The following is a 23,030-nucleotide window of genomic DNA, read 5'->3' as shown; positions in this document are numbered from 1 at the left end:
AAGATGTGTTGAAACTCTGTAATTAGTGGTGTAGTTAATCATGTTGTATGAAACTAAAATCTGCTGCTTTCTGCTGTCTTGAACATCTTCTTTTCAGTCTTGAATGCAGATCTACAGGGGTTGGACAATGAAACTGAAACACCTGGTTTTAGACCACAATAATTTATTAGTATGGTGTAGGGCCTCCTTTTGCGGCCAATACAGTGTCAATTCGTCTTGGGAATGACATATACAAGTCCTGCACAGTGGTCAGAGGGATTTTAAGCCATTCTTCTTGCAGGATAGTGGCCAGGTCACTACGTGATACTGGTGGAGGAAAACGTTTCCTGACTCGCTCCTCCAAAACACCCCAAAGTGGCTCAATAATATTTAGATCTGGTGACTGTGCAGGCCATGGGAGATGTTCAACTTCATTTTCATGTTCATCAAACCAATCTTTCACCAGTCTTGCTGTGTGTATTGGTTCATTGTCATCCTGATACACGACACCGCCTTCAGGATACAATGTTTGAACCATTGGATGCACATGGTCCTCAAGAATGGTTCGGTAGTCCTTGGCAGTGACGCGCCCATCTAGAACAAGTATTGGGCCAAGGGAATGCCATGATATGGCAGCCCAAACCATCACTGATCCACCTCCATGCTTCACTCTGGGCATGCAACAGTCTGGGTGGTACGCTTCTATGGGGCTTCTCCACACCGTAACTCTCCCGGATGTGGGAAAAACAGTAAAGGTGGACTCATCAGAAAACAATACATGTTTCACATTGTCCACAGCCCAAGATTTGTGCTCCTTGCACCATTGAAACCGACGTTTGGCATTGGCATGAGTGACCAAAGGTTTGGCTATAGCAGCCCGGCCGTGTATATTGACCCTGTGGAGCTCCTGATGGACAGTTCTGGTGGAAACAGGAGAGTTGAGGTTCACATTTAATTGTGCCGTGATTTGGGCAGCCGTGGTTTTATGTTTTTTGGGTACAATCCGGGTTAGCACCCGAACATCCCTTTCAGACAGCTTCCTCTTGCGTCCACAGTTAATCCTGTTGGATGTGGTTCGTCCTTCTTGGTGGTATGCTGACATTACCCTGGATACCGTGGCTCTTGATACATCACAAAGACTTGCTGTCTTGGTCACAGATGCGCCAGCAAGACGTGCACCAACAATTTGTCCTCTTTTGAACTCTGGTATGTCACCCATAATGTTGTGTGCATTTCAATATTTTGAGCAAAACTGTGCTCTTACCCTGCTAATTGAACCTTCACACTCTGCTCTTACTGGTGGAATGTGCAATCAATGAAGACTGGCTACCAGGCTGGTCCAATTTAGCCATGAAACCTCACACACTAAAAAAACAGGTGTTTCAGTTTCATTGTCCAACCCCTGTATTTAAAGTGCAAACACCCGCCCACTTTTCCTGTTGTTCTTCCTGTCTGCTTTCACACCTCAATCCTCCTTTTCCCTGCTGCTCGACCATCTGCATCCCCGGTCCCAGTCTGCTGTATTATGCAGATGTGTTTAAAAAAGAAAAAACAACTTTACCAGGGAGCCTGATAAAATATTTATATCTAAGGAAAGTCATTTCCCAGCCAAGCTATTAGATCTTGTTAATTCTTGGCATTAATAATTTAACTCACTCCCTTTTTCACCCCATTTGTTTTAAAGCCTTTTATTCCACTGTGACAAAAAATTAGCATTTCTCATCCTTCCCCAAATCCCACCCCCATTTCTCTGCCCTCTGATCGCTGCCACCACCCCTGAAAATTCAAACTCTCCATCACACCAGCTGCCATTGTTTTGTCTGAAAACCTCTCAGAAAACCCAGCTCCACTTTCAGCACTGTTTTACATCCTTGCAAACCCCTTGAAATATTTCTCTGAGTTCATTCACCCTTTCATCTGATCATGTTTCCAGTACGTGGCTGTGAAATGTGACAGTTTAACACATGACTCCTGTTGTGCCACAGTCAGCTCGCACATGCGTGAGCTGACTGGGAATCAGCCCGCAGCTATGAATTATTAATAGCTAAAGCCTTACAGTGAAACAACAAGTATTATGTTTCATTATGCTGCAATCATCCAGCATGAAGTTGACTCCATCCCAAATGACACGTGTGTTAGTAGATAACTGAAAAAAATGACTTTGCATTCACACAGCTTTGTGTTAACTCTCAAGGTAAAACCTCCTCAGTACTGATCTTAAATACAAAATGTATTTGAGATCAGTTCCTGAGGAGGTTAGTAAAGGTCAGGAGGGCTGGAGATAAATGCAAGTTTCTTCAATAGGTGACCCGTAATTTTCTCCTCTTTCTCTGCCGCCCCCAGGTGGTGGCCTACCACTATTGCCAGGCAGATAACGCCTACACCTGCTTGGTGCCAGAGTTTGTGCACAATGTTGCGGCTTTGTTGTGTCGCTCGCCACACCTGGTCGCCTACAGAGAGCAGCTGCTGAGGGAGCCACACCTACAGAGTGTCCTGAGTCTGCGCTCCTGCGTCCAGGACCCCCTGGCTTCCTTCAGGAGGGGGGTCCTGGAGCCTCTGGATGCACTTTACAAAGGTGAGACACTCGTATGCGAAAATTCTTTCTAATTCACGATAGCATAAAAACAGCAACAATGTGCTTATGCAGCCTTGTTGTGAATTTTGAAGCATTTGTATTGGAAAACCTGTATTTTCCAGTACAGTAAAATTTTAGATGGTTGTAGAAGAAGCTGGAATCGAACAGACAACTTTCTAATTGCAATATGAGCTGTTTTGCTAAGAAGAATGGGCAAAAATGTCAGTCTCAAGATGTGCGTTGCTTGTAGAGACAAACCCCAAAGACTTGGGGCTGTAATTACAATAAAAAGTGGGCCTAAGAGTATTGACTCAGGGGGGCTGAAAACAAATGCATTCAACATTTGTTCCATTTAATCCTGATAAAATATCTTGCTGTTTGTGGTTGTAATGTGACAAAATTCAAAAACGTGTATGAAATATATGTATGTATACCTTTGCAAAAGCACTGTACATATAAGCATCATATAAGAAGTATTGTTTTTGTAAAAATAATTTTGTTGCTCTATATATGTTATATTCGGTAGAAGAGGGAGAAACAGCTCTTTCAGAATGCAAAGGTTGCAGACAACCAATCTTGTGCAATTTACCTGATTTTTTTGACACATTTGTTTATTTGATGTAATACTCTATTTGTTTTTCCGAGTAAAACACAGCTTACTGTTAACTTTAAATTCTTACGGTTAAAATGTCTCTTTCTACTCAAGACCCTATCAGTATTTCATTGATTTTGTTAACGTTTGTTTACAATTAACACTGAGATCTCCATCTTTACTTTTTATGAGGTTAGATGTCAATGAACATAAGAATTTTGAACTGTTACTATTTAAAATTTGATTTATAATCTGTTGCTAACGCGGATATTTAACAGATTTACTAAACAGTTTCTCCCCGCTGACTTTTTTTTAGAGAGAAAAATCAACTCCGAGGAGGACCTCATTATTCTCATCGACGGCCTCAATGAGGCTGAGTTCCACAAGCCGGACTATGGAGACACCGTTGTGTCCTTCCTCACCAAAACCATTCACAAGTTCCCTCCCTGGCTCAAACTAGTGGTGACAGTCAGAACAACATTACAGGTGAAAGAACTGACAGCTTTTACATCATTGCAAACATTGGACATGTGCTTCTCATTTATTTCTGAATGGATTTAAGATTTGATTTACTTCTGATTCATTCAGCTTGAATATGCAAATATTGTAAACATTTCCCCATAGAGACATAGATGTTTAGCATTTATTACCAGTTTTTTTTAGCCTGAAAACTAAAAGATCTGTTAAATGTTCGTAATGTGTTGCTTGCAGGAGATCACCAACGCGCTGCCATTTCACCGCATCTCCCTGGACAGCCTGGAGGAGAACGACGCAATAGACCAGGACCTGCAGGGCTACATCCTGCACCGCATCCACAGCAGCCCGGAGATCCAGAACAACATTTCGCTTAACGGCAAGATGGACAACACCACCTTTGGCAAGCTCAGTGGCCATCTGAAGGCCTTGAGCCAGGGGTCCTACCTATACCTCAAACTCACCTTTGACCTCATTGAGAAGGGCTACCTTGTTCTCAAAAGCTCCAGCTATAAGGTGGGTGGTTCAGGCTTCGTTTTTATAGTGGTCTTGAATTTAAGTTTAGCGTATTTTTGAGTCTTTAAATTCAGGGTTTCTACACAGTCTGGAAAACTACTGAAAACTATGTAATTTAATTAATGTACAGTGCTGTAAAAAAGTGCTTATCCCCGAGTACATTCTAAAATATCATTTTGTATGTACTCAGGCTATCTTTGTATCATAAAAATATGTTTGATGATCTGAAACATTGAAGTCTGAGAAAAAAGTCAAAACCGAAGAAATCTGCAAAGCAGCAAATACATTTTCACAGCACTGTGTTTTCCAGTTCTGGTTAGGCATGTAAAAATATTCTAGAAACCTAGAAAGTTGAGTCCAGAAAATGACTGAGCTTTGACCCTGTCAATGGAAGCGTGGTAATGAAAAGATGGAGTTTAGCCACCTGTTTATTCTGCCTACCAACACTGGGTACTGCTCTGCCAGCTGCATCTTTAATATGCAGCTCATGAAGGTATTTATCAACCACCTGATGACTTGCCACCTGCCTTCAGCAGTCTACATCAAACTTTACTCCCCTTGTTATAAAGATTTTAGGACAACTCGACAGAGACATTAAGTTTTTAAGTTCAGTTAATAAATGCTCTGCTGACTTGAAGGCATTACTTGCAGTATTTACTAGAAGCAAATGTAACTGTGATAGAGTTCATTTATTATGGATTTAATCATTCTTTCAAAACCTCCTAATCCAAAATAAATATCTTACTAATTACCCCAGACAATAACTGGGAGTGTTTTTTTAATTATTTACCTGTATTGTAGTTCAACAAAAGCTTCTTTTTAACAGTCAGGACCCAGCACCTCCTTTGATAAACAATGCATTTGAAACGTTTCAGTGTGCATTTCGTAATGAAATATTTTATCTCGCACCCCCAGACTCATTTAATTTCATGTATGCGGACGTGCTTCCAGACTCCATAAAGAAGTGACAAGTGATACATTTACATTCTTCACTCTGAAGAAGTCCGTGTGGAGCCGTGAAAGATGCGCTGTGCAAACACCATGCATTATTCATGTCGTGTAGAAGGATCCAAAGGAAATCAGCATTACCATTCAGATCCTTTGCATCCTTCCTTCTTCAGGTGGTTCCAGTAAACCTGGCGGAGGTGTATCTGCTGCAGTGCAACATGCGTTTCCCTACACAGTCGTCATTCGAGCGGGCGCTGCCCCTTCTCAATGTGGCCGTGGCATCGCTCCATCCACTGACGGACGAACAGATATACCAGGCCATCAATGCTGGTTCTCTGCAGGTAATTTGCTTGAAGCAACACCTTAGACATGGAGTCTTTATGGGTATCAACCACTTTTATGGCCATTATTCCTTAGTCTTTATTGCAGCTATTTCATTTTCTGTCATTTTACATATTAATGGGTAATAAAACTTATCCAGTATTTACCAGGCTTTCAAATGATTTAAATACAACCTCAAGGGTAAAACAACACGACAGATTACAGTGTCATTATTTATTAACAAAAGATGCCGTTTTAAATAGAGTACACTTCACGATTCAATAGCTTGGAGAGCATCTTTGCCAAACTTTCCTTACAAAAACCTCTCATTAAATTAGAATATTGCATAAAAGTGCAATATTTTTTGCAATTCATTTCGGAAAGTGAAATGGTTATTTTAAGCTTTTATTTTAACCTCACATTACACCAATCAAAAATTATGTTTTAAGCACAAATTTTAGGCTTCTAAAAAGTATGTCCATTTCTATGCACTCAATACTTTGGGCCACCTTTTGCATAAATAACTGCATCAATGCCCCGTAGTATAGAGGCGAACAGCCTATGGTTCTGCTGAGGTGTAATGGAAGCCCAGATTTCTTTGATAGCTGCCTTCAGGTCATCTGCCTTGTTGGGTCTGGTGTCTCTCATCTTCCTCTTGACAACAGCCCATAGATCTTCTATGGGGTTCAGGTCAGGGTAGTTTGCTGGCCAATCAAGAACAGGAACACCATGGTCATTAAACCAGCTTTTGGTACCTTTGTCAGCGTGGGCCGGTACCAAGTCCTGCTGGAAAATAAAATAAGCATCTCCATACAGAAGGAAGTATGACATGTTCTAGAATTGCCTGGTAGATGGTTGAGTTGACCGTGGCCTTCAGAAAACACAGTGGACCAACACCAGCAAATGACATGGCACCCGAAACCATCAGTGACTGTGGAACCTTCACACTGGACTTCGAGCAACATGGATTGTGGTCCATTCCACTCTTCCTCCAGAGTCTGGGACCATGATTACCAAATGAAATGCAGAGTTTACTTTCATCAGTCCAGTTCCTTTTGTCCTTGACCCAGGTAAGACACTTCTGACATTGTCTCTGGCTCATGAGTGGCTTGACACGAGGAATGTGACATTTGTAGCCCAGGTCCAGTATTTGTCTTTTTGGTGGATCTTGATGCACCAACTCCAGCCTCATTCCACTCCCTGTGAAGCTCCCCCAAATTCTAGAATGGATTTCGCTTGACAATCCTCTCAAGGCTGCGGTTCTCCCTGTTGCTGGTGCACCTTTTCCTACCACACTTCTTCCTCCCACTCAATTTTCTCTTAATATGCTTGGATACAGAACTCTGTGAACAACCAGCTTCTTCAGCAATGACCTTTTGTTTGCGTTCCCTCCTTCTGAAGGGTGTCGACGACTGTCCTCTAGACATCTGTCAAGTCAGCAGTTTTCCCCATGGTTGTGTAGCCTATGATCCAGTGTGAGAGACCGTTTAAAGGCTCAGGAAACCTTTGCAGTTGTTTTGAGTTAATTAGCTGATTAGGGTGTGACAATAATGAACTTTTTCACAGTATTCTAGTTTTCTGAGACACTGAATTTTGAGTTTTCATTATCTGTAAGCCATAATCATCAAAATTACAAGAAACAAAGGCTTGAAATATATCACTCTGTGTGTTATGATTCTATTTAATATATATAGCTTCAGCTTCTGAATGACTGGCAAGAAATATTGCACTTTTACACAACATTCTAATTTTTTGAGATGTACCTGTATTTACTGTATTACAGTTTTTTTTTTCTTGCTGGAACAGGGAGGTTGTTAACTTCTTTTTGTCTAAAAAACAAGTTTTTATCATCAAATATTTTCCTAAAATAAACAAGATTCTTCATGAAAAATATGCTACGTGCACAACAGCTTATGTTGCATCAGAAGCTGAATATGAATATCAATGCTTTCTGCTCCAATAATTAAATTTGGTGACATTTGTGCACAAATAAACTCACATTACTAGTACTATTTTTTCTGCATTTTTAATAAACTGGATGGTCTCTCTTCTTTTTAGCTCAGATTGTGCAGAACTTATATAGCAGATTTATGATTTTAAGAAAGGGTTTTACTTTGCTTCAGTTGATTTTAAATGAGCTTTGGGTCCTGAGACTGGAGTACTTACTCAGGAATTTGCTTTTCAATGTTTCTTAGTATTAATGTGTCTGAAGTAGTGCACTTGTTCCTCTTTTTAATGCAGTACAGTCTGAGGGGCTACATGCTACACAGGGTCTAATCTTTTTGAGAAATAAATAAAGATTAAAGTGGACCATGCTCTGTAATGTAATATAATTTGGATCCTTTCCTCCACAAAATAAACTGACAAAAATTAATTTCTTCTGGCTTTAACACGTGCATTATGTTTTGGCTGCAGGGCACACTGGACTGGGAAGACTTTCAGCAACGTGTAGACAACCTGTCAGTCTTCCTCGTGAAGAGGAGGGACGGCACCAGGATGTTTGTTCACCCCTCCTTCAGGGAGTGGCTGATCTGGAGAGAAGAGGGAGAAAAGACAAAGTTCCTTTGCGACCCAAGGTGAGAGCAGATGGAGGTGATCGAGGAGAGCAGGTGGATAATAGGACAGTAAAATCCAGGATACCAGTAATATCAGTGATACCCTTGGTACCCTACAGGGTACTGACACCCTTAGTAAAGACATGTAAACAAAACTTTCAATTTTATTGCAGTCACACAATCTCACACTGAAGAGCCTACTAAATGAATTTAGTACATTTATTCAGTGGGGGCTTGTACTGAAAATATAGGAAACAAGGGATGACTTGAGACTATTGAACTGTATGTATGAAAAGTGTCCTGTTTAAAACATTTCTTGTGGCATCAAGCTGCATAATGCCTTGAGACAGTATTTTACCCCTTAAAGATTTCCACATTATTTTAAGTTGTAACAACCACAGACTTCAGTGTAATTTATTGAGGTTGCATGTGAATCTAAAGTCATCCCTTAGGCAAAACTTCGTTGAACCTTTTTTCGTTGCATTTACAGCTGCAAGTCTTTTGATGTATGTCACTACTAGATTTGCACATCTAGAAATTGAAATTTTTTTGTCCATTCCTTGCAAAATAACTCAAGCTCAGTCAGACTGAGTAAAGAGTGTCTGTCGCACAGATTCTCAATTGAATTTAGGTCTGGACTTGTGAGTGGGCAATTCTAACACATGAATACACTTTGATCTAAACCATTCCATTGTAGCTTTGGCTGTATGTTTAGGGTTGTTGTCCTACTGGAAGGCTGACCTCCGTCACTGTGAATGCGATTAGGACTTTTATGGATTTCTTTCCAGAATGGCTCTCTTCTCGCCACCTTTTTATAAATCCAGATTTGTGGAGTGCACAGCTAGTAGTTGTCCTGTCAACAGATTCTCCCACCCGAGTTGGATCACTGCAGCTCTTCCAGAGTTACCATGGGCCTTTTGGCTGCATCTCTTAATAATGTTCTAACCCTGATTTAAACTTCTCTATTGCATTGTCTCTGAACTGTGTACTATGTTGAGATTGAACTATGACAGCTTGACTCTGTTTAATGCTAAGGTGACTTTGCTAAGGTGACTAAATATAAAAGACACACCACACTTTCATGATCTTTATTTATATAAAAAAATAAATGTTGAAAATCAACTGTCATTTTCCTTGCACTTCACAGTTATGCACTACCACTGTTATTTGTTGGTCTATCATATAAAACCCCAATAAAATACACCAATCTGTAGTGGCAGAGTGAGTAAATATGAAAATATTCAAAATATATGAATGCCTTAAAAATAAACTGTATAATGAAATTTATTAAATGTAATTTTATCAGTGTAAAAACAAAGATTTGATTTGCATTGTAAAGTTGTGTAACATGTTGGAACATATTCAGGTTGCAGATCTGATATAAATAATGCAATCAGTTTGTTGTTGCTGCAATGTGTTTATTCTGCAGCAGTGAAATCAGTGAAATCAGCTCCAGAAGCAGTGCAATTTGCTTTAAAAAGTACTAACCTCCTGAGAGAGCAGAAAGCATTGAAAGTGTGTGTTTATTGTTTCTGCAGGAGTGGACACACCCTGCTGGCCTTCTGGTTTTCTCGCCTGCAGAACAAGTTGAACAGACAGCAGACGATCGAGCTGGGCCATCACATCCTCAAAGCACATATCTTCAAGGTGAAACATTATAATATTCCCCCACGCACCCAGACAAACACACGCCCCCACACAGCTGTGGTCGAGCTCCACACTAATGAATATTTACATTCTGTCTTCAAGGGTCTCAGCAAGAAAGTCGGAGTCTCCTCGTCCATCTTGCAAGGTTTGTGGATATCCTACAGCACAGAAGGTCTTTCCGCAGCGCTCTCATCACTCAGAAATCTATACACTCCCAACATTAAGGTACAGAAGCCTATAAATGATGGCTTAGCATGTAATAATTACTCGCAAACCGTACTTCTCAGATAAATTCTTATGTGTTCATGTGCGTATTTAGGTGAGTCGGCTTCTGATGTTGGGTGGCGCCAATGTGAACTATCGCACAGAGGTGCTGAACAACGCCCCCATCCTCTGCGTCCATTCCCATTTGGGCTACATGGACATGGTGGCTCTGCTGCTTGAGTTTGGTGCCTTCGTGGATGCACAGTCGGAAAATGGCCTCACGCCGCTTGCCTACGCCGCTGCTGGCGGCCACATGGCCATTGTCACTGTACTTTGTCGGAAGAAAGCAAAGGTGTGTCAAGGAAACAGTGAGGTGTGATGGAAGAGGGTTCGACGTACTAAGATTTTCTTTTTGGTTGATATTTGTGTTTTTGTTCAAAGGTGGACCACCTGGACAAGAATGGCCAGTGCGCCCTGGTTCACGCGGCCCTGAGGGGCCACATGGAGGTGGCGAAATTCCTCATCCAGTGTGACTGGAACATGGGCTCACAGCAGCAACAGCAGTCGCCGCAGACACAACAACAGGGGGCTTTCACCAAGAGCCAAGCAGTCCAGCAGGCGCTGGTCGCTGCTGCCAGCATGGGCTACACAGAGGTACGACAGATCTGCTATTGTCTGAATTACAATGACTTCACATTTCTCTATATTATTTTCAAACCTACCCTACAGTGCTAATATTCACATTTTCTATTTTATGGAGATTTAAAAGAAATGTTGGGCATACTTTTTTTTGCATCTTTCTATGTAATTTTGTTTATCTCCTGGAGTGTTGATTAAACAAAGTCAGTAAACCGGTTAAACCATCATCCAACCATCAAACGTTGAATAAGAAAACTATTGGAATGGCACAAGAAAGTCTATATCTGTAAAAGAATAAAGAAGAAGAAAAATCAATGATTTAAAATAGAAATCAATTTAAAAAGGATCAAGAGCATTTATTGTCATCATGAAACCATAATATAATTTTTTAGAGACTCCCGGCTTAGAATGCATTCATAATACGCAAAAATTAAAAACACTTATAGAAAAAAATAAACATGCTTAGAAGACAACCTTCAAGAAAATAAAACACAGAAAAATATGTACATAAAAATATAGTATGTAGTATTCAGCATTTACATAAAGCATAGCTTGTGCCAGAGCAGACTATAAAATAGGCTAATAGTCTGTTTGATTGTCAGCAGCGGTGTTTGTGTGTGTCCGAGGAGAGGTGTGTGTGTGTGGTACACTCTTATTACAAATAAAGTCAGAAATAGTTGCCAAAATAAATAGTAAACAACATCATTTAATTTAATGCATTAAAATTAAATTTTAACTATTCCAATAATTTTACTGTATTAAGTCATTTTTATACTTACTGCTAATTTCATTCCAGTATCACATGTACTTTTGTTTTTTTACATATTATATTTTTCAAGTCTTTTATCACTAACAATTATTTCTCTTATTTGTTGTCACTTTTCTTATTTATTAACATATTTGCACTATTTGATCTGTTTTAGATTTTTTAAGTTAAATAATAAAAAAAACAAAGATAAAAATGCTTATATAAAAGAAAAAGAACATTTGCTTTCAAAATAACATTCATTATCTTTTACACACATTTGCTATTATCTACTTCTTTACACGTTGACATTAGTATAAAAAATAAAAAGTATGTAGACTAATTGGTACAGTCCTCTGCAATAGTATTCATACCAACAAATTCCCATTGTGTCATGTTACGTCCACAATCTCCATTGTATTTTATTGGGAGTTTATGTGATAGATCAACAAAGTAGTGCAGTTGTGAAGTGAAAGGAAAAGGCAGGCATGGTTTCTATACCTTTTTACATATACAGGGGTTGGACAATGAAACTGTGAGGTTAAATTGGACCAGCCTGGTAGCCAGTCTTCATTGATTGCACATTGCACCAGTAAGAGCAGAGTGTGAAGGTTCAATTTGCAGGGTAAGAGCACAGTTTTGCTCAAAATATTGAAATGCACACAACATTATGGGTGACATACCAGAGTTCAAAAGAGGACAAATTGTTGGTGCACGTCTTGCTGGGGCATCTGTGACTAAGACAGCAAGTCTTTGTGATGTATCAAGAGCCACGGTATCCAGGGTAATGTCAGCATACCACCAAGAAGGACGAACCACATCCAACAGGATTAACTGTGGACGCAAGAGGAAGCTGTCTGAAAGGGATGTTCGGGTGCTAACCCGGATTGTATCCAAAAAACATAAAACCACGGCTGCCCAAATCACGGCAGAATTAAATGTGCACCTCAACTCTCCTGTTTCCACCAGAACTGTCCGTCAGGAGCTCCACAGGGTCAATATACACGGCCGGGCTGCTATAGCCAAACCTTTGGTCACTCATGCCTATGCCAAACGTCGGTTTCAATGGTGCAAGGAGCGCAAATCTTGGGCTGTGGACAATGTGAAACATGTATTGTTCTCTGATGAGTCCACCTTTACTGTTTTTCCCACATCCGGGAGAGTTACGGTGTGGAGAAGCCCCAAAGAAGCGTACCACCCAGACTGTTGCATGCCCAGAGGGAAGCATGGGGGAAGATCAGTGATGGTTTGGGCTGCCATATCATGGCATTCCCTTGGCCCAATACTTGTGCTAGATGGGCACATCACTGCCAAGGACTACCGAACCATTCTTGAGGACCATGTGCATCCAATGGTTCAAACATTGTATCCTGAAGGCGGTGTCGTGTATCAGGATGACAATGCACCAATACACACAGCAAGACTGGTGAAAGATTGGTTTGATGAACATGAAAGTGAAGTTGAACATCTCCCATGGCCTGCACCGTCACCAGATCTAAATATTATTGAGCCACTTTGGGGTGTTTTGGAGGAGCGAGTCAGGAAACGTTTTCCTCCACCAGTATCATGTAGTGACCTGGCCACTATCCTGCAAGAAGAATGGCTTAAAATCCCTCTGACCACTGTGCAGGACTTGTATATGTCATTGCCAAGACGAATTGACGCTGTATTGGCCGAAAAAGGAGGCCCTACACCATACTAATAAATTATTGTGGTCTAAAACCAGGTGTTTCAGTTTCATTGTCCAACCCCTGTAGATACCTTTAAAATGTGCTGTGAATTCGTATTAAGCATCTTTGACTCCTAAATAAAATGTATCCAAGAATATTGAAGTTAAATACAGGACAATAATGGGTGTCATTTTTCTTATTCTTCATGCTTCATTCTTCTTCATACATATGCACTACTTTGTGTTGATCTATCCCACAAAATCCTAATTAAAATACATTGGGTTTGTTTGTGGTTGTAGCAAGATAACGTGAACATGAGACAAGGTTCAAGGGGTGTAAATACTTTTGCAATGTACTGTAGTCAATTTGTATTAGAAAAAAAAACTCCAGTATATGCATACATTTAAGACTTTGAAGCTTAATATAAGAATAAGATAAAGAATACAAATAAAAAGAGAAATATGATTTATTTTTTTTAACTAAATGAAAAGGTGAAAGTAAACCAGGACATTAATGTGTGCCTTCTTTTATGTTTTCTTACATCAGATTGTTTCCTACCTGCTGGACCTGCCAGAGAAAGATGAAGAGGAAGTAGAGCGTGCTCAGATCAATAACTTTGACACCCTGTGGGGAGAGACAGGTGGGAATACCTACAATAGTGGTGCATTACACATAAAACCGCACAAAAATCAATAGTGAAAGATGTCTTGATGTAAAGTCCTGGGACAGCTGCAGGAAATTATCCTGGAGTCTCTCTAGACATGCAGTTTTTCTTGGAGAGGGTGCTCCTGAGTGTCGCTGTAAGGCAGAGCGCTGCAGTGCAGATGTAAGTGATCTCTCTCATGTGTCTGCTGCCCGCTGCTGTGTCAGAGGCTGATGACGATGCAGTCAGAAGTGTCAAGACTGGGCACTAGGGGACGGTTAGGGAAGGAGGGAGGGAGTTCTTCCAGGGGTTTCAAATGACTAGTCTGATGGTTCTGTGGCAGTGTGCTGAGAAATGTAATGCATCATTGTAACCTGCAGCTATAAGACCTCATTACAATCTTTCTTCCTCCATCTGCGACTTGGAAATGGTTGTTCCCAAGCATCAGCTGAGGAGGGACTGCGCACTCACTCAGCTACACTTTTATCATTTGTAACTGATCAGAAGGCCAACAGCTGCAGTGGAAGCTGAGTTTTAAAAAGCGAGGTAGAGAAATATACACAGTTATGCACCTCAGATCAAAGGCCTTCTTCAGCCAAGATCAAATAAGATGATGCAGGGTCATCCAAACAGGGCAGCAACCACTTTGAGTGTAAGAAACACAGTTGTTGCACTTAAAAAACCCAATCTATTATCATAAATGAGAAAAATGTCTCCTTCAGGAAAATGCTATACAAACAAACCATCACAAACTCTTACTTCTGAGGACATTTTGGAGAGAGCAATTAACCTAACATTCATGCTGTTGGACTGTGGGAGGAAGCTGGAGTGCCCAGATAAAACCTATGCTTGCATAGGGAGAACATGTGAACCTCATGCGTAAAGGGTCTGACTGGGATTTGAGGATCTTCTTGCTGCAAGGCAACAGTGCTACTAACTGTGTTTTTGTACGGCCCACATTTACCACCGTTTACAGTTATTTATTGCTAGCTCTTATGATCGAAACATTGGAATGGAAGAAGCTGATCCTATGGAGAGATGTTTTTATACATGTAATGATTTCAGGTCAGGAGTGTGTCTAATTGCTTCTTGCTCTGTGAGAGCAAGAATTTTAGCTGGGTTTTAGGGGATTAAGTATGTGTACATTTCCAACTTTTGTGTACCGCTTTTTTATGTTGAATTGTTTTCGGTTGATACTTGTATCTGTTTCTGAATCTGCTGGAATGAGTATGATTTAACTTTCTAACAAAGCGATCTGTGACTTTCAGCTAGAAAGGAGACTTCTGGCCGACCAACACACCGTCATTCCACTCTCATTTCTCGTTGGGTTTTGTTTGTTTGCCTTTAGCTTTGACTGCAGCCTCTGGTCGCGGGAAGCTGGAGGTTTGCCGCCTCTTATTGGAGCAGGGTGCCGCTGTGGCTCAGCCCAACAGACGAGGCATTGTTCCACTATTCAGCGCTGTCAGACACGGACATTGGCAGGTCGGTCACAGCATTTTCTTACTTATTTCAACTTGGTGACTATTCTATTATTTTTGTTTTTATAGTTACCTAGCAAAAAGTAAGAGATTTTCCCATAAGACTGAATATTTTCTAGTTTTAAATAATACATTTGCCAAAACTAGGTACGCATCTTAAATAACAGATTATAAAGTTCCCAACTATCAGTTGAGGTTATTTTCTGAACACATTTTGTTTTTGCAGATTGTAGACCTCCTCCTCACTCATGGAGCTGACATCAACATGGCCGATAAGCAGGGTCGTACGCCTCTAATGATGGCCGCCTCAGAGGGACATTTGGGAACGGTTGAGTTTTTACTCTCTCAAGGTAAAGTGTCTCAGTAAAACCTTCACCAACAGTAAGACGGCAAAGTAAACATTAGCTTGGTTTTTGTTTACCGTCACTATAAGACATTTAAAACCACTGAAAAAAAGACAAAAAGACCCAAGTTTTGATGTATAAAGAAAAAGTTATAATTTAAGGGAGTAAGAAGAGATTCTGGAGAAACGTTTCTACAGGAAAACATTTGAGTGTGAGTGATCAGTGATGTCACTAACTTTAAAAGCTTTCCTTTTACACCGACGATCGCAAACCAAAAAAATGAAAACCTTTCACAAATTCATAAAATCTAACTTGGGATTGTATAAAAAGGGTAAAATATATAAAACACCTGATTCAGTTGCTCAAATGTAGGTTCAAAGTTTAAACTCTGACTCTAGCTGAAAGTATGTGGAAGTAGTGAAGTTTCAAATACCAAATAGATTGAGTAGTATTCTGGTATAGCATTTGTGAAAGTTTTTTTTTAAAACATGTTTAATCATTTAAAAAGTATGAAAAGCTGAGGTCATGTGTGCAGAATAACTATGTGTGTTCTGAATAACTATTGTAAAGGCTGAATGGCTGAGGTAGCACAAAGTATGGAGAACACTGAGAGTTAAAAATTGACATGGCTTATCTTGGCTTTGTCATTAGAAATTTGGTAGATAAGTGTGTTCCCATTTTCGTGAAAAAATGTGAATCACCTTGAGAATAAATGAGCAAAGTTACAGTTAACTGCAGCCAGATTAAATGTGTAGAAATATTTTTAAAATCTAAATCAAAAAATAAGCAAGAAGGAATTTGAATTTGAAGGTGTAGCTCCTATTTTTGCTTTTCCCAGGAGCTTCTCTGTCTCTGATGGATAAGGAGGGTCTGACTGCTCTAAGCTGGGCCTGTCTGAAAGGACATTTAGCTGTTGTCCGCTACCTGGTGGAGAGCGGCGCCGCAACTGACCACACAGACAAGAACGGACGCACGCCCCTCGACCTGGCAGCCTTCTATGGCGACTCTGATGTGGTACGCGTAAGAAAGATTCAGAAAATACTTTTCAACGTATCTGGAGTCAAATGTCTGAGCAGAACTGCTGTATTTTGTAATTTTTTTCCAGGTCCAGTTCTTGGTTGACCATGGGGCCATGATAGAGCACGTTGACTACAGTGGAATGCGTCCTCTGGACCGAGCAGTGGGCTGCAGAAACACCTCGGTGGTGGTCGCCCTGCTCAAGAAAGGAGCCAAGATTGGTAAGAGAAGTTTGAAAGACTGAGGAGCATTTTAATGAAGCACAGGATGAACGCAGCCTCTTTGATATGAAGGAAATGCAATAAAATAAGTTAAAGGGCATTGGAGAAGTATTTATAGGCCTCGAACCTTTTAAGATTTTGTCATATTACAAACACAAAGTAGAAAAGGAGTTTTTTTTCAAATAAGTGAAGTGGAGCAACTATTAGTTGTCCATGCCTCAAAATCTGACCTTTATAGAAGAATGGTCAGAACATAGCCATTGTTGAAAGGAAGCCATGAGAATTGCAGTTTAAGGTCACTGTTCATGTAGGAGACACAGCAAACATGAAGAAGGAGATGCTTTGGTTGGACAATATCAAATTTGAACTTGTTGACCTTCATGTAAAATGCTAAATGACACTACACATCACTTTGTACACACCTCTTCTAAAGTGAAACATAATGGTGGCACCATAATGCTGTGGGAATGCATTTCTTCATCTGAAAAAAGAATGCTAGTCAGAGTAGATGGGAAGATGGATGGAGCAAAATACATGACAATCCCGGAAGAAAACATGTTAGAGGCCTGATATTTGGGTGGAGGTTCAAAGTCCAACAGTGCAGCAACCAGAGCTACAAAGGAATGGTTTAGATCAAGGCATATTTATGTATTAGAATGGCCTAGTCAAAGTCCAAACCTAAATCCAATTGAGAATTGAGAAAAACAGAACACACACTCTGCATTTTTGTTTGGAAAGCAATTTAAAACCACGTATTCTTTTCCCTCTACTTCGCAATTGTTGATCTTCATAAAAAAATCCCACAAAATCCCTTTAAGTTTGTAGTTGACCAACTTAAGAAAACATGAAAGAGTTTAAGGGGTAGGAAATAATGTAAAATGAAATGTTGGTCAAACATATCCTGCAGTGCAGTTGGAGAATGAGCTGCATGAGAAGGTAACAAAGGGCAAATGTACTGATGGACGTGCTCTTGTTTATCCTCTACACACATCTTTCTCCTTACTGTATTCTGTGGCAATAAGCCATGGACTCCATGTAGCAGAACATTCTTCTGCTGTATTTCATCTGCCCCCCATACTGCTGTCTCTTTTCAGCTATTTAGAGCTCTGATATGTCTTTTTATTATACAACAGTACCACTGTTTTTTGGCTTTCCTCATTCTATCATTTTCTCTCAGTGCCTCGGTTTGTCTCTGTCGCTCCTGCCTCAATCACATCCTCGTTCTCCATTCTTCTGCAGTTACTCAGAGACAGGTTGTTATTAGCGCTTGTGGTGTTTCTTTTCGGTATCTGTTTTTCTTTTTTTGCCAAGGCATTTACCTCCTGCGCTTCTCACTGCTGCTTGTGTTCCTTTTCTCACCTCTCCTCCACCACATCCACCACTACCACCTCTCCTTCTCTTTCACCCACCTGTTATTTCTCTTTCCTCTTGCTCATTTTGCACTCCCACACCACTATTTTTCTCCGGCCCCCACCCACTCACCCTCTACCACCTCACTCTTGCCTCCACTCCAAACCCCCCCTGCCTCTTTCACCGGCACCAGGATGTCAGACGCTGCCCAGTCGGCCCCGAGGTAAAGCCAAGGCTGTCGACCTCTCACCCTACCAGGCATTTTGACAGCTCTATCTCCTCTCTCTGTGTTGTCTGTGTGCTCCTAAGTGTCAGCAGGCAAGCTTAGCTACCAAAAACCTTCTCAAACTGACAAATAATAACATGCAAAGGTATTAGCAGTGACATTGACACGCTCAGGATTGTCTAGAGGTAGATGCTAACGCCAAAGTGGTTCGATAAAAGCATGCCCGGTCTCCAGCCTGCGACATCATATGCATGACAGAAACCCTCATTATTGCTTATGTGGAACTGATTTTCACAATGTGCACGTGTTTGTAGATTGCAGTGGTAACCCCCAGTCATCCTTCAGATGTTTCCTCCGTGTCAGCCAGGCCATTTCAGCAGCACTTGTCCTTTAACCTGCAGCTCAGCGGACAGATTACCTTCATGGAACCCCCTCACATCACCTGTTTGCCTTGTTCTGTTCACCATACCTGCACCAGGTCTACTTGTGCAAATTCACATAGTTTTAATCTCTCAGTGTGTGTCAAGAATTGCTTTTGCGCAGATACAGCACACAGACACACGCTAGTTTTATTTTTAACAACAAATCCATCTGCTGGGTGGATTTCTTTTTTTTAATGTGGAAATCAGCACTCGCTTACAGTACAGTTAAAAATATCTGCCCCCTTACAGATCTCTTTTGTCAATTTACAGTTTTAAAATTATAATTGTATTTGTTTTGTTCAACATTTGCCTGAGCCAAATCGTATTTAGAGATGTTTGATGCTTTAGGTGACAATCTTTTTAAAACCTATTCTGATTGGACTATTTTCTATGACTGTTTTCTGCAGTTATATTCTAGACTTAAATTGGAACATTTGCAAACAGTTTTTGACTGAGGCCTGAATTCCCAAAGTGAGGTTTTAGAGCAGATTTTTTTTATCTTTTCTCTTCATTTGATTGCCTGTTTTCTCTCTTCCATTCCCCATTTTTGACTGTTGTCCTGAGTCCTGTGGTCTTACTGTTGTGGTGTGTATCCAAGTTAAACTTTCCTTGCTCCCTCCCATGCCCTCTTAAATTCTATGTTACCGCATGCCCTTCTCACTGTGTTTTTGTTTTCATCCTGTCCCTCCTGTGTTGTGCAGGTCCAGCCACGTGGGCCATGGCCACCTCCAAACCCGACATCATGATCATCTTACTCAGCAAACTCATCGAGGAGGGGGACAGCTTCTACAAGGTTAGAAAACAGGAAGTTCATCTTAATGCTCATGTATCATCCTGTGATTCAAATGTTTTTCAGGTAATCTCTATAAGTTTAATTAATAATAATAAAAAGTTAATTATTTCATTAATTTATTTCAAAAGGTATAGACAGACTCATTAAAAATCCAAAATTCAGTTTCTTATGAAATTTGAAGATTTAATACAGAAATGTAAGTGTTTTAAAAGTATCTCTCTGTGCTGTACAATATATGCGCTCAATACTTGGTCAGGGCTCCTTTTGCATGACATGGCATGGAGGCGTTCAGCCTGTGGCTCTGCTGGTTGCATGAATAGTGGTCTTCAGCTCGTCTGCATTGTCAGGTCTGGTGTCTTTCATCTTCTCTTTATTCCCCGTAAGATGGTGCCTCTGGTTCAGCAGTGGCTTAGCAGCCCCTGTCCAAGATATGTGTGGTAGATTCAATTCAATTCAGTTTTTTTTATTTATTTATATAGCGCCAATTCACAACACATGTCGTCTCAAGGCACTATACAAAGTCATTTCAATCGAATCATACAGATTTCAAGTCAGGTTCATACATTCCAATTAATTGTAACTATCAAACAGTGCAGTCAGATTCAGTTATTTATTCAAATTGGTTAAAAGATTTTCTATCTAAGAAAACCCAACAGATTGCACCCAGTCAGTGACTTGCAGCATTCCCTCCTCCCAGATGAGCATGTAGGTACAGTGGACAGTCACTGGCGTTGACTTTGCAGCAATCCCTCATACAGAGCATGCATGTAGCGACAGTGAAGAGGAAAAACTCCCTTTTAACAGGAAGAAACCTCCAGCAGAACCAGGCTCAGTGTGAGCAGCCATCTGCCACAACCGACTGGGGGTTTGAGAGAACAGAGCAGAGACACACAAAGAACACAGAAGCACTGATCCACTAGTTATTTTTATAGGAAAGAAAAGTGAAACATTAATGGTTGTAGCTTCTATAGTGGCTTCATCTTGGAGAGAAAGACAGCTAAGCAGATGAACTCTGAGCCAGTTTTCAAGTCTAGAGTATGAAAGAGAGCACATATGGTTAGTCACAGTAGAAGCTCAGCCAGTAGCTATGTCTAGGAGAGACAGGGTTAATCACTGAAAGACAGGGTCAAGTGCATCATCTGTATAAGGTGAATATTAAGTTGTTGGCAACAGCAGCTTCGCTGATGTCCCCTTCCAAGAAACTGCCACTGCTAAACACAGGGCCAGGTCAGATGTAGCTTCTAAAAAGCAAAAAACAGAGAGAGAACATAGAGTTAAAAGCTGAAATAACAGCAAATAACACAAAATTGTAGAGTAGAATGACAATGTAGCAGAAATAGTGAAAGTGGTCATTATGTCCTCCAGCAGCCTAAGCCTATAGCAGCATAACTGCAGAGATAGCTCAGGATAACCTACGCCACTCTAACTATAAGCTTTATCAAAAAGGAAAGTTTTACGCCTAGCCTTAAAAGTAGACAGTGTGTCTGCCTCACGGACCAAAACTGGGAGCTGGTTCCACAGGAGAGGAGCTCGATAACAAAAAGATCTGCCTCCCATTCTACTTCTAGAGACTCTAGGAACCACCAGCTCTGAAGCCTGACTGAAACTCTTCAAACAGGTCATTGCTGTGTAAATGTTCACACATTTGATTAGCAACTATTTTCTCAAGAATTTTACATGAAAACAGAAGATTGGATATAGGTCTGTAATTTTGTAAATGATCTTGATCAAGCGAAGGTTTCTTAAGTAAAGGTTTAATTACAGCTACCTTAAAAGCTTGTGGTACATATCCATATTCTAAGGATAGATTGATCATATCTAAAATGGGGCTGGTAATCAGAGGGAACACTGTTTTACAAGCACACACATTCTTATCCTCACGTGCACAAAGCTGAGATTTCCAGCGTTTTTGTGTTTTTACAAAGCTTTTTTTACAACTATGCAGTCTGGATTACAAGCGCAAAATATTTATGACTGGAATTTGTCTGGTCAAAATCCATACTTGCAAGCTGAAACGCGCAAGTTAAGGAATTTGAGCAGAGTTTTACATGTAGTTTTTAGCTTTAGATCTTGAAGCTCTGACTTCAGCTGCAGTCCAAATCTTGTGAATCTGCCCCAAACTCTTGAATGGGCTTTGCTTCACAAACACCTCAAAGCTGTAATTATCCCTGTTGCTTGCGCACTTTATTACTGCCACACATTTGAAAATGCTTACATACAGCACTCTGTGAACAGCCAGCTTCTTTAGCAATGACCTTTTATGGCTTACCCTCTTTATGGATGGTGTCAATGACTGCCTTCTGGACAGTCAGCAGTCTTTCCTGGGATTGTGTCGACCATAACATAACATTTCTGTATTTAAAATCCTTTTTTATTGGTCTTATTAGAGGTAAAGGTTTTCTGAGAAACTGTATTTTTCAATACCTGTAAGCCATAATTATCACGATCAAGAGAAATAAACACTCTGAGTAATCAATTTATGCGAGTTTTACGTTTTGAATTGCTTTACCAAAATAAAACTTTGTGATAATATCCTAATTTATTGAAATAGTTCGATAAAGTAAATGTTACAACAGGAAGAATATCTATTGTTCCTAAATTTATCAAGCAAATCTGACCTGACACCTCAAAATGACAAGACCCACCATACTGTTAGGCTAGGCTGCCAGGATAGGACACAAAACAATTATAATTTATTGAAAAAAGTTCAACATAGCATTATTTGTGTTTTTTCACCAACAGAAGGGGAAGGTGAAGGAGGCTACTCAACGTTACCAGTATGCTCTCAAAAAGTTTCCACGTGAAGGCTTTAGTGAGGACCTCAAGACATTCAGGGAACTCAAAGTATCGCTGTTCCTCAACCTGTCCCGATGTCGGAGAAAAATGAATGTAAGTCTGTGAATGATCCCACTCTAATGACTAATGGAAAAATACCAAAATGTCACTGATAAAACAGATAAACAGGTTGACTTACTGGGGTTTAACCTACAATAAGGTTATTTTGCGATTCATCCCATTTTTTTATTCATTTCAATCTTTGCAGGACTTTGGGATGGCTGAGGAATTTGCTACCAAGGCACTTGAACTGAAACCAAAATCATATGAGGCTTATTATGCCAGAGCACGTGCCAAACGTAGCAGCAGGTACCCCCTTTTTATCCTTCTGAAGATCAAGGGTTCACCTATTATAACTCTCCATTGCTGTTCTTCCCCTGGGTCAGTTCGCCCCTTCTCCATTTCATATCCCTGTTTCTTACCGATGCATTGCCATTTTGACCCTTCCTACTTCAGTTTCGTACCTGTAAGTAGACCATTTCATTCCCATGTGCTCAAACCGTGGAGAATCATCTGTTTTGGCAGCTGTTTGCCATAACAATTCAAACAAAGAACAATTTATTTAGCTTAACATAAATGATATTACAAGAGGTTTTTCCAAATTAAGCACAAAAGGCCACTTTTAATGACTCCTGCATATTCCAAAATATTTAATCTCTGAAGAATCTTAGCCTGCTCCATATGGGCAAAGGTTGGTTTGTGTGCCGCAGCCGCCTTTTTCAAATGTCTCCAGAGATTTTCAATACAGATGACTATGTGGCCACTCTTATTATCTTCTTGAGATATGCCTGTTTGACATATGTAGTTGCGAGCAAATTGGAGCTGGCATTTCTGGT

The 23,030-nt window shown here is 40.3% G+C and overlaps 1 protein-coding gene across 11 annotated transcripts in view; it reads left to right on the top strand.

The window, feature by feature from the left end:
* tanc2b (tetratricopeptide repeat, ankyrin repeat and coiled-coil containing 2b) overlaps window positions 1-23,030 on the top strand; it is a 223,682-nt gene that overhangs the window by 195,558 nt on the left and 5,094 nt on the right. For 9 of the 11 annotated variants that reach the window (XM_047377855.1, XM_047377857.1, XM_047377853.1 and 6 more), the window contains 18 exons: window positions 2,323-2,554; window positions 3,463-3,632; window positions 3,858-4,136; window positions 5,258-5,425; window positions 7,821-7,981; window positions 9,499-9,607; window positions 9,710-9,832; window positions 9,927-10,163; window positions 10,253-10,465; window positions 13,412-13,505; window positions 14,857-14,990; window positions 15,213-15,336; window positions 16,169-16,344; window positions 16,436-16,568; window positions 18,112-18,141; window positions 19,268-19,359; window positions 22,102-22,248; window positions 22,403-22,503. In XM_047377855.1, the coding sequence (XP_047233811.1) occupies window positions 2,323-2,554; window positions 3,463-3,632; window positions 3,858-4,136; window positions 5,258-5,425; window positions 7,821-7,981; window positions 9,499-9,607; window positions 9,710-9,832; window positions 9,927-10,163; window positions 10,253-10,465; window positions 13,412-13,505; window positions 14,857-14,990; window positions 15,213-15,336; window positions 16,169-16,344; window positions 16,436-16,568; window positions 18,112-18,141; window positions 19,268-19,359; window positions 22,102-22,248; window positions 22,403-22,503 (2,723 nt within the window). The remainder of the gene's footprint in view (window positions 1-2,322; window positions 2,555-3,462; window positions 3,633-3,857; window positions 4,137-5,257; window positions 5,426-7,820; window positions 7,982-9,498; window positions 9,608-9,709; window positions 9,833-9,926; window positions 10,164-10,252; window positions 10,466-13,411; window positions 13,506-14,856; window positions 14,991-15,212; window positions 15,337-16,168; window positions 16,345-16,435; window positions 16,569-18,111; window positions 18,142-19,267; window positions 19,360-22,101; window positions 22,249-22,402; window positions 22,504-23,030) is intronic. The other 2 variants (XM_047377856.1, XM_047377858.1) reach the window with 1 other exon arrangement.

The sequence above is a fragment of the Girardinichthys multiradiatus genome, chromosome 10, assembly GCF_021462225.1.
Source record: "Girardinichthys multiradiatus isolate DD_20200921_A chromosome 10, DD_fGirMul_XY1, whole genome shotgun sequence".
NCBI lineage: Eukaryota > Metazoa > Chordata > Actinopteri > Cyprinodontiformes > Goodeidae > Girardinichthys > Girardinichthys multiradiatus.
Note: the sequence above shows the minus strand (reverse complement) of the source record. Positions and strands in the feature narration are given on the sequence as shown.